Here is a 13,046-nt window from a genome sequence, read left to right as displayed (position 1 = left end):
TTTTTCTTCATTTGCTTTCATCTTCCATTTTATCTCTGCACTTGATTTGCCCAGCTTTGTCATGCTCTCGTTTATGACCTAGAAAATTATACTCTGGGGGAATGAAAACATTTACTTTTAGCCAAAATGGAAAGTTTTAAACATTCCATTTTTCTCTGTAATTCCATTTTAGCCATTTTATTATTTACTTTTATTCGGATTCTTGTATTATTTTTTGCTTTCAGCTGTGTGCTGCTTAAAGTATAAAATAAAATTTATTAACACTCTGGATTTTTATCATTCATTACAGACGCTCACACGGATGCCGATGTGCAGTTAAAGGTGCCGAGATGGGTGGAACGTGGTGCCAGTGCGACATTAGAATGTCTGCATGATGTAGATTCGAGTGTTCTATTCAAGGTAAGAAAAACAAGGACAACGAAAATGAGTATGATTATGATGATGTTTTTATTAAGTATTAAGTATAAAATTTAATGCAGCTTTTAAATAATTGGTTTCAGAATTTCTTTTGAAAGTGTTCAAGTCTACTGATTTTACGAAATAAATTTGTTACCTTTTCATGAAACCTTTATTATAGAATATTTATATAAGAAAATCTTATAATTGAATTAATAGATAAACAAAATATATGGCGTTATGAAACTTGCAAAAATATAGAGTTTGTAAGTTTTAATCAGTTTGTAACTAATACCATAACAAATGTTTATACCCTCCACCACCATGAATGGTGATAGGGGGTATATATAACTTTGATATTCCGTGTGTAACACCAAGAAATATTCATCTGAATATATATTCTTTGTCCTTATGAAATTCTGTGTCGATTCTGTCTGTCTGTCTCTGTAAAACACGCTTACGTAAAAACGAAGTGAAATAAGTTATTGAAATTGGACCAGAATATTCTCTATTGTCCTAGGCAGCAAAATCGGTTCACATCGGGAAAATTGCAGTAATCGGTCCACAATTTATTATACCTCCCATACAAAAGTACATATTCCCGGAAAAAAGTTTATTGTTATTAACTTCCGTCAGAATGTTGATATCCTCACAAAATTTTACAAATCAAAATTCTATGTGAATAGAATTCATTTACAAAAAAAAATTCTGGATCGGTTCATAATTGGTCATAGTACTCATACAAGGTCCCCTCCCGAAAATCACTTAAAAGCGCATAACTCATTACTAATTAAGAAATCCATATAAAATTTGGTATAAGTATAGCTCTTATATACAGAAATATTACTATGAAATTTTTTTCCAATCGGTCCGTAATTGGTCATAGCTCCCATACAAGGTCCACTACAGAAAAACACTTAAAGGCACACAACTCATTACCAAATATATTACATAAAAAATTTGTCATAAATACTATTTTTGTACACAGAAATGTTATTTCAAAATTTTTTCACGATCGGTTCATATTTGGTCATAGCTCCCATACAAGGTTCCTTTCCGAAAATCACTTAAACGCACATAACTCATAACTAAATATTGATATCGATACATTTAGCACAAATATTGCTCTTATATACATAAATCACACTATAAAATTTGTTTACGATCGTTCCATATTTGATCATAGCTCCCATACATGGTCCTCTCCAGAAAACCACTTGAATGCCCAATATTCATTACCAAATAATGATATATACAGAATTTTGCCTTTATATACATTAATGTTGCTTTGGAATTTTTTACGATCGGAACATAATTGGTCATAGCTCCAATACAAGGTCCTCTCACGAAAATCTCTTAAACGCACATTACTCATTACCAAATAAAGCTATTGATACAAAATTTTGCACAAATATTAGTTTTGTATACAAAAATTATATTTTAAGATTTTTTCACGATCTGTTCATAATATAGGTGCGATCGGTCCCATACAAGATTCCCCTCCGAAAATCACTTAGTTAGTTAGTTAGTTATATAAAAAAGAATGGCGTTTGTAATGTTCAAGAAATCTTGCAACTGTAACAGATTTAAGCTGTTTAAATCTTGGGGTTTTTCTATTTAAGACATGAGAAAGATTATTTATACAAATATTTGATCAATTAAAAAAGTATTAATATAAAAGTAGCTGGTGGAGGGTATTTAAGTTTCGGCTCAGCCGAATATAGCACTCTAACTTGTTTAAATTATGATTTGAAAAAAATTGTATTAGTTTCACAACTAGTTCTAGAGCTTATTATTTTATGCTATACTTGTTCTAATTTGGTGTTCGGACCAATGATTTGTGTTCGAAATTGTCACTTTGTTATGAAGTCGACCTTCTTTCTTTGGAATGGTTCTGGAACCTTTCCTAGAATAATGATTTTTGTTTGGTTTTGTCAACCTTGGAACGTAGCAATGTATAACTAGTGTCAATGATCTAGTTCCTTGAAAACACTTAAGACCTATTTAAGAAACAAAACAAGTTAAAGAAGTAATGGCAATTACTATGTACAAAGTTTTTGTTTAATAATCCGAAGTGTTTCTGTTTGTGCTCGTTCTAGAACTTATTTTTTTAGAAAAAATTTTTCGTATGTATTTAATAATGTTTCAATCTATTACGGCCCAGTTAGCATTTGGAACATTGCTGGATGATTAGTCTTGTTTGATTTAAGGTTTAGTCAGTCAGTCATTATCATAACTGTTTACTGGTTATTCAACCCAAAATAAATTGTTAAATTTAAATAATTATTTTACAAACAATTTCAAAAAAATAATAATCTCTTGGAAACTTAAGTATCAATTTCATAAATATTAAAACAAAAACTAAATATTTTTGTTATGGCCAAATAGAACAACATATATAAATAAGAACATAATTAAGGTGAAATAATGTACGAATCCCTAAAAACCATTAAATATGGACAAAAAACCCTAAATGTACATAAAATACAGTGAAAGTGTGTAATTGGGTTAAATGTTTTGGCTTTTACAGAAATACAAAAAAAAAAAAAAAAAAAAAAACAAACCGACCTCGTGTTATACAACATTTAACATAAGCCCTAGACTAAGGTCAAAAGAATTAATGGCGCGGCATCGACATTGTGGTCATGTTAAGACTAATTGCAAAACCGCGACTAATACATTTAATTTACTGTATAAATGAACTCATATTCTCGGCACTCCATCCCCACCTGCAACTTTATTTAAACAAACGACCACTACAAATACCTCCAACCACCTCCCTCCAGATACTTGACCAAATGCCTCTGATTATGGTGAAACAAATAGCAATAAACGTGCTACAAAAGGATAATATACTCTTTTCTACGCACACGAACACTTTACAACACTCGAGCACTTGTAGTCCATACAAATGTAATTCAACATTAAGTGTTCCTTTTGCTCCTTTTTAATGGATAAATTAACTAGAAACACAACGCGTTTAAAGCGGAACTGCGGCTGAAATATACACACAACTGTATTTTTACAAAATGTAAAAAAAAAAATTAGAAAACAGAAAATTAAAGCCAATTAAAACTCAAATGCAAAAATAAATACCAGCGAATTGAAACGAACCACTGATTGTAAAAATGTATTACAAGCATGTGAACTACTTACTGAGATGTGTCTGAGCGTGTAGTTTTGCAGGATAAACCCTGCAATTTGAGGTTGCAGATCCGAACTGAAACTTTTCATTGACTATTTTAACACATGCATTAAGATGCGTTGAAAAAAGTTTAAAATAAAATTTGTGACGAATTTCTAACGTTTCTAAGATTCATATATAAGTATGTATGCTGCTACGAATATCCATTCAAATATAATAACGTTTACTCATTAGTCTGTGGTGAAATAACGATACAATTACATATTAGTCTTTTTAAAACCTTTTTAAACGGTATAAAGCAAATATAAGGAAGAGTTTTATATACGGTTATGCCGATTCATCAAATCATATGCCGTAAAAGGAATGATCCCCTATATTAAATGTTTGATACTTATGAAGCAATTCTTTTGTTATTGTCTTAAAGAAATTACTCATTTATTACGTATATTTTCTGGCCCGATGTTCATAAAATTTGGTAGAGCTTTTGTTTCGTATAAAACCTGCTTATGTCGAATTCCATCACTATATTGGTAATTAAAAAACAGACGGACATACATACATACATGCATACGTACATACATACATACATACATACATACATGCATACGTACATACATACATACATACATACATACATACATACATACATACATACATACATACATACATACATACATACATACATACATACATACATACATACATACATACATACATACATACATACATACATACATACATACATACATACATACATACATACATACATACATACATACATACATACATACATACATACATACATACATACATACATACATACATACTACATACATACATACATACATACATCATACATACATACATCATACTACATACATACATACATACATACATACATACATACATACATACATACATACATACATACATACATACATACATACATACATACATACATACATACATACATACATACATACATACATACATACATACATACATACATACATACATACATACTACATACATACATACATACATACATACATACATACATACATACATACATACATACATACATACATAATACATACATACATACATACAAAATGCAAAATTTAAAAATACAACAAGTTAAAAAACAAGCTATATTCGGCTAAGCCGAATCTTAAAAACCCTGCACCCGCAAGCTATTTTTTATTAAAACTCATATGGTCATATATGACCAATTGAGAACTGATCCGATAAAAATATGTATACAAACATATACACGTCTAGTTTTACCCCGATAGCTTTATTAATTAATGTAATATAGTATAAATATGTGCATTTCCGAAAGTAGCTTTATATTGGAGCTATGACCAATTATGAACCGATACTGAAAAAAAAATATAGTACATATATGTATACACAAAAGTCATGTCGACTTTTATCCCGAATTATGCGCGTTTAATTGATTTTCCGATGTGGGAGCTATGACCAATTTAGAACCGTTACAGAACTAAGTCGGTATCGGTCATATTATATCAAGATGTACAAAATTATGTGTTGATACCGGTATATTTCTGGCAGTTATTAACGATAAATTCATTTCCGGATGGGAAATTTTGGATGGAATGTTACAATTTTGAAATGAATTAATCTCTGGATGAAAAAAAATAACGTATGTCAAAATTCATCCATTTATCTTTGGTAGTTTATGAGAAAACTACTCAAGAATTAGGAAAAAACGTATTTTTTCGAGGTACTCTGAAATTTTTAGTCATAACTTTTTAAGTTGTAGACCGATTTTGCTGATTTTCAATACCAAACTGCTTAGTACAACAATTATTTGCTTAGTTTTAACGTGAGCATGTTTTAACCAGGCAGTCAGACAGACGGACATAGCTAAATTGACTCAGAATTTAATAAGGACCCAGAATATAAACATATACTTTGTTGGGTCTCAGGTAAATATTGGTGTTACAAACGGAATGACAAATTTATATATACTCTCTATCAACACTGATGGTGGGGGAGCGTATAAAAAGTTATTCGAAAAGGATTGTATCCACCTTTTGTAATTTCGTCACACTTTGTAATTATCTATGTGACGACTGGTATACTTTAAGGTTGATATTCTTAGCTGTCTGTGCTGTAAAAGTTTTCAGCAATTTTTGCGCATTATTTGTCTATGGAAAACCAACGCCCCATAAGTTTGTACCTGTAAAAAAATATTTTCCTTTAATTTGTATTTGTTTGTGTTCCAGTTCAAACATTTCATTGTTAACAAAGTGTTACACACCAAAATAAATATTTACTCAAATATAATTATATAAATGGAAAAAGAGTAAAAGTAAATTTACTTTTAAGTTCATACATAATATGCTACTTTTTGTTTTATTTATTTAAGTTCTTTTAATTATAAAGGACACTTCTTAAGGAAGAAGACCAAATAAATAAATAATGACGCAGCCAAAATATGTATATTACATAAGGATATTGTGCAATTATAAGAATCTTACGGTTATGTTATATTGTTTGGAATAGACTAGTCCCCCGAAATGTGAATAAAATATATGTATGTCTATAACCAAATCGATTTAACATTGATATTTATTGGAATATCCCGCTATTTCGCATCCCACACAATTTCTCTTTACCAATTTGTGTGTTTAACTAAAAATGTTTATTGTACTCTCAGTACAATAGAAAAACTAATAAGAATAAAAACTACCACAGGTGGAATTTAAGTATAGTGGGATGAATATTACAATGACAACTTCCGTTCCCCTCAAATTTGTTTTAGCCAACGTTTTAACGAAACCTGTCAGGTTTTCTATTCTTACTATATATTTCTTTATATATCAATTTAGTAAATATCAACGTCATCGCTGTCAATAATGGTGAACCACTTATGTCTTGGATTTTTTTCTCTCTCCTGTGGTCGCAGAAAAAAATAACAAAAAAAGTTACAAAATGGGAAAAATAAACTATGTAGAGTGAGGGCACATACAAGAGTACAAAATAGAAAATGGTATTTGACATGGAAATGTCAATCAATTTCAATTTTGACAACTTGAATTTTTTACAGGATCTTATTCCTGATTTCATTTTAAAATAGATAAGAGTGTCTAATTGAGGTTTGTACTGATATTGACATGCTTACGTACATACAATTAAGATGGGGCCAATGTACTTTGGTTATTGAGGTTATATAACATGCAGTTTAAAAATAATTATAAACAAACATACGTGTATTGTAGCATATTTGCATATTTAAGAAGCAAATAATGTGGGTAATATTTTGGAAAGAGCCCTAGGATACTAATATAAATAAGTCAATAATGAAAGTGGTCAGATTTCCTCCAACTATATTTAATCCGTAAGAATGTTTGTATTATATATCTATCTATCTATCTATCTATCTATCTATCTATCTATCTATCTATCTATCTATCTATCTATCTATCGATCTATCTATCTATCTATCTATCTATCTATCTATCTATCTATCTATCTATCTATCTATCTATCTATCTATCTATCTATCTATCTATCTATCTATCTATCTATCTATCTATCTATCTATCTATCTATCTATCTATCTATCTATCTATCTATCTATCTATCTATCTATCTATCTATCTATCTATCTATCTATCTCTATCTATCTATCTATCTATCTATCTATCTATCTATCTATCTATCTATCTATCTATCTATCTATCTATCTATCTATCTATCTATCTATCTATCTATCTATCTATCTATCTATCTATCTATCTATTTATCTATCTATCTATCTATCTATCTATCTATCTATCTATCTATCTATCTATCTATCTATCTATCTATCTATCTATCTATCTATCTATCTATCTATCTATCTATCTATCTATCTATCTATCTATCTATCTATCTATCTATCTATCTATCTATCTATCTATCTATCTATCTATCTATCTATCTATCTACTATCTATCTATCTATCTATCTATCTATCTACTAGCTATCTAACTATATATCTATATATCTATCTTTCTATCTACCTAACTACCTATAGATAGCGGACCGGGCATCACTGATGTCTAATATTTATTTAAAAATATTTGTTTCTGATGTAGATATTCAGATATATGTTTGTAATCAGTGTCCAATTCACATTTGATATCGCATAATTGTACAATGAGATTTTCAAAAATAATGAAAGGACAATTCACATAAAGCGATATTAATGCTTTACTATTAAAATTTTATGTATATTTATTAGTGAATGTTTTTAGAAATCCGATTTTTCCTTGGAAGGTTTTTGCACCAAGATGTCTCTAGCAGAAGGTTAAAAATATTTGTACTAAATATTTTCTTCATGCAAAAATAATAATAAACTCATAAAAAACAAGTAAGAAAGTATAGTCGGGCGTGGCCGACCATATGATACCCTACACCAGTTATGAATATTAAATGTGATTTATTTTTCATAATATCGCATTTATTCCCTTGTTCCGATACATTTAAGCAATTTATGGATGAAAAACTAATTTTCTGAAAGAGGCTTTATATGGGGCCTAGGGGCAAATATGGACCAAGCCCGATAAAATTCTGTGAATATATTTATATTTACATAATATTTTATTGTGCTGAATTTCATCGCGATATTTGTGTTTATAAGTTAATTTGGGACATTCAAGTAATTTTCTGAAGGGGACTTTGTATGGGAGCTAGGGTCAAATGGGGCCCGATCTTTATGAAATTTGGCAGGGTTATCAAGACTTCTATAAAACTTAGTTGTGCCGTATTTTATCGATATATCTGTTTATTTAACATAATTATGAGCTCAGAAGCCCTTTTCGGGCGGTTCTGTTCTATGGGGGCTAGGTGAAATAATGGACCGATTTTAACCATTTTCAATAGGCTTCGTCCTTGGGTCAAATAAGACGTGCGTGCCAAATTTCATCCAATTATCTTGAAAATTGCGACCTATAGCTTGCACACAAGGTTTACATGGACAGCCAGACGGACGGACGGACGGACGGACATAACTTAATCGACTCAGAAAGCGATTCTAAGCCGATTGGTATACTTTAAGGTGGGTCTAAGACGAATATTTGTATATGTTACAAACATCAGCACAAATCCAATATACCCTCCCCACTAAAGTGGTGTAGGGTATAATTATAAAGCCCTGACCCACACGAAGCTCAAAATTCAATTATTGTTCAAAATCATCGAAACTTTATTGCAGATATAAAATCCCAAAAAATTGTTTTAAAATTTGCTTTAAATTGCTATATTTTTTCCTGTACAATCACAAGACGCCGAATAAGATAGACGTTCTTAAAAAAATGTTGATTAGCGTGATCAGATTTCTCCATGGATGGTGTGGAGGGAAACTAATATTATTTATTTGATAAATTTATTTTTCTATCAGTATATGTACATGATAATGATTTCGTCATATACAAACTTCCTTTCGGAGTGTACATATAATGGGCCTTATTTTAACTTTAAATCATTTTACTTATAAATCCTTCCCTGATCATATTCAAGGTTTTTCCTTCTTGCCTGCAATATGTTCAATTTAATAAAATGTCTAAACCTAAATATTGATTTTTGTTATTAATATTATTGTATATTTGTATATACATATTTTGTATTGGTATTTATAAGAGCATGTATGTATGTTAAAGTGTTTGGTTTTCATTTTTTCCTTTGTCATTGATTTTTATTGCAGGTATCATGGTTTAGGGAAGAAATGAAATTTTTTGAATTTGTTAAGGGACGAAAACCACCGTTTAAAAATTTTACCATGGAAGGAGCAATCATCGATGTAAGTACATAAACACATAGCCATACAACCATACAGTCGAACTCCATGAATTCATTTATAAACTACACTCCATTGCTTTTATTAGCTAGTGGCAATAAAAAACACAAACAAACCAACCAACAAACAGAAAAAATTATATATCAGAAAACTCATTGAAACTGGGTTAAACGATTATTAACTTGATTGTAACGAGGTTCTGTTTTTCTCGTTTTATGTATTTGTTCATGCTTTCAGTGGGAAAATTCAAATGAATCTCAAGTGACTTTGGCTAATGTTGATTTTAAATTATCCGGACAATTTACCTGTGAGGTATCAATGACCTCACCATTGTATACAAAAGCATCTGTGGAACAATTTATGAATGTATTTTGTAAGTATACATATACATTTTCTCTTTTAAAATTAACATTAAACCTGAGTTTTTGGTATTTTCTTTTAAAACATGTAGTACCACAAACGGGCCCACCGGTGATCAGGTTCCGTAAACGCAGTCCTGTGGCTATTGGCGAGCGTCTAATGGCATTATGTAATACAACACGTGCCCGACCAGCACCACACATTACATGGCTTATAAATGGCAAAAAGGTAAGTGTATTTTGATAATCAATTTTAAATATTAAAATTAACTTCGTTTACATAACATTTCGGCGGATATAAATATTTACATTCATTCAGCTTATACATTACAAATATTTAAATTGGATTACCCATGAATAACATAGGTACATATTTCATAATTGTCAAAATGGATAGGATTACATGCATAAATGTTTTAATACACATATAAATACATACATAGTTTTCATATTAATGTTTCAAATTAAATGTGAGAGAAATAATTTAGTTCACTTTACCCTACACCACTTTAGTGGTGTTTCCTAATAACACAAATATTGATACTTATTTTAATTAATTATAAAAAAACAAATCAAGTTTATCGAAAATTATAAACATACTAGCTATACTTTGCTTTGCTACCCTAAAAGCAATATAAATAAAAAATCTTCTTAATAATTTTGAAGATTCTAACTGTAATGTTTTCCAGAGATACAATTTTTCCGAACGTTAATTAAGATTTTAATGTAATCGATGACAAATTTAAATAAAATCTAATATTTTCCCAGATATACGAAATTTTGTATTTAATTCATATAGGGGGTGTCAAGACCCCATTGAAAGTCCGCCCGTTATTCTCTAAATGTTCACATGAATGTCAAAGATCTTCATGTAGAATTTGAAGACTCTAGCTCTAATAGTTTCTCAGATATACGAATTTTTCTATTTAATTCATATGGGAACTCAAAACCCCCAGATGAAAGTCCGCCATTTTTTCCATCAAAATGTTCATATGTCTCAAAAGTTCTTCTTGCTAAATTTGAAGAATCTTGTTCTATTAGTTTCCCTGATAAGCGAAATTTTGTATTTAATTCCTATGTGAGGTGCCAAGATCCCCATTGAAAGTCCGCCCATTATTCTCTGAATGTTCACATGAATGTCAAAATTCTTCAATTAAAATTTGAAGATTCTAGCTCTAATAGTTTCTCAGATATACGAATTTTTCTATTTAATTTATATGGGGACTCCAAGCCCCCCCCATGACGAAAGTCCGCTCTGTTTTCTCCAAAATGTTCAGATGAATATTTAAGTTCTTAGTGCAAAATTTGAAGAATTTAGTTCAATTATTTTCCCAGATAAACTAATTTTTGTATTGTATTAATATGGGAGGTGCTGCTCCCCTCATGGATAGTCCGCCAATTTATTTCCCAAAATGTTTACATGGATTTTAAAGTTACTCGTGCAAATTTTTAATATTCTAACTGTAATAGTTTCCAAGATAAACGAATTTTTGTATTTAATCTATATGGGAGGTGCCACGCCCCCTAATGCTATTCCGCCCACTTTTTGTCTTAAATAATTATATATTTATATTAAAGTTGCTCCGACAAAATTTGAAGACTCTAGCTGTTATATTATCTCAGATATACTATGGGCGTGGAACGTCGCCGACTTGAAATTTCAACATAAAAAGTAACCTATAGTTCCTTCCAGACATTCAGGAAGAAACCGTGAAAATTTCAGGAAAATCGGTCCAGCCGTTTAGCAGTATACTTTCATTTTTATATATATAGATTTTCTGTAAGACGGCTTATGTACCGATTTTCATAAGATTTGATAGGTTTAATTTTCTGACGAAGACCTTATAATTATGACCCAATTAAAAATAAAAAATTTGATAAAGAGATTTTAGTTCGTATAAAACCCATTTATGTCGAATTTCATTGCTATTCTGGCGTTTTTAATCCAGTAATGAGCATTAAAGTCATTTTCTGCAGAAGACCATAAATGCCGGGTAGGGTCTATTATGAACGTATTTTCATAAAATTTAAAAGTGGTCCCCGAAATATAGTTTTAGCTATCATAAAAATGTTACTTATGTATCAACTAGCTATACCCAGTGTGCTTTGCTACCCTAAAAGGAATATGTATAAATAAATACCAGATTTATTATATGTTACATATAAAAGATGTCAAGCAAATTATTGCAAGTTCGCCAGTTTCTATCTATCGCCAATTTCTATCTATCTACAAAAAATTTGAATAATATAAGAGTTTCCAAGATGCACGAAATTTTGTATTTAATTCATATGTGTGGTGCCAAGCCCCCCATTGAAAGTCCGCCCGTTATTCTCTAAATGTTCACATGAATGTCAAAGTTCTTCATGTAAAATTTTAAGATTCTAGCTCTAATAGTTTCTCAGATATACGAATTTAATTCATGTGGGGGCTTCAAAGTCCGCCCTTTTTCCTCCAAAATATTCAGATGATTATTAAAATAATTTGTTCAAAATTTGAAGAATCTAGTTCTATTAGTTTCCCAGTTAAACGAAATTTTGTATTTAATTCATATGGGAGGTACCAAGTAACCCATTGGAAGTCCGCCCGTTATATTCTAAATGTTCAGGTGAATGTCAAAGTTCTTCAAGTAAAATTTAATGATTCTAGCTCTAATTGTTTCTCAGATATACGAATTTTTCTATTTTATTCATATGGGGGCTCTAAGCCCCCCAGATGAAAGTCCGCTCTTTTTTCCTTAAAAATGTTCAGATGAATATTAAAGTTCTTCGTGCAAAATTTTAAGAATTTAGTTCTATTAGTTTCCCAGATAAACGAATTTTTGTTTTTAATTAATATGGGAGGTGCCGCTCTCCTCATGGGTAGTCCGCCAATTTTTTACCCAAAATGTTTATATGGATGTTAAAGTTCTTTGTGCAAAATTTTAAGAATTTAGTTCTATTAGTTTCCCAGATAAACGAATTTTTGTATTTAATTAATATGGGAGGTGCCGCTCCCCTCATGGGTAGTCCGCCAATTTATTACCCAAAATGTTTATATGGATGTTAAAGTTCTTCGTGCTAAATTTTAAGAATTTAGTTCTATTAGTTTCCCAGATAAACGAATTTTTGTATTTAATTTATATGGGAGGTACCACGCCCCCTAATGCTAGTCCGCCTACTTTTTGTCCTAAATGATCATATTGACACTAAAGTGGCTCCGACAAAATTTGAGGACTCTAACTGTTATATTATCTAAAATATACGGATTTTATATTTTCTTAATGTGGGCGTGGCTCATCGCCCACTTGAAATTTCGAAATAAAAGGTAGCCTATTACCTATTCCAGACATGCAGGAAT

General features: G+C 30.4%; 1 protein-coding gene across 1 annotated transcript in view; it reads left to right on the top strand.

Annotated features, from left to right (window-relative positions):
* Positions 1–289: 289 nt before the first annotated feature.
* Positions 290–13,046, top strand: part of LOC119616449 — a gene marked incomplete at its 5' end in the record, with an annotated part of 85,679 nt that continues 72,922 nt past the window's right edge. Inside the window, 4 exons of the mRNA XM_037972795.1 lie at positions 290–399; positions 9,258–9,353; positions 9,588–9,723; positions 9,802–9,938. Of these exons, the coding sequence (XP_037828723.1) occupies positions 290–399; positions 9,258–9,353; positions 9,588–9,723; positions 9,802–9,938 (479 nt within the window). The remainder of the gene's footprint in view (positions 400–9,257; positions 9,354–9,587; positions 9,724–9,801; positions 9,939–13,046) is intronic.

This window comes from Lucilia sericata, unplaced genomic scaffold (genome assembly GCF_015586225.1).
Source record: "Lucilia sericata isolate MDLA Ls3-8-SP2 unplaced genomic scaffold, ASM1558622v1 Contig000073F_arrow, whole genome shotgun sequence".
Lineage (NCBI taxonomy): Eukaryota > Metazoa > Arthropoda > Insecta > Diptera > Calliphoridae > Lucilia > Lucilia sericata.
This window is presented reverse-complemented; position numbering and strand designations above follow the sequence as displayed.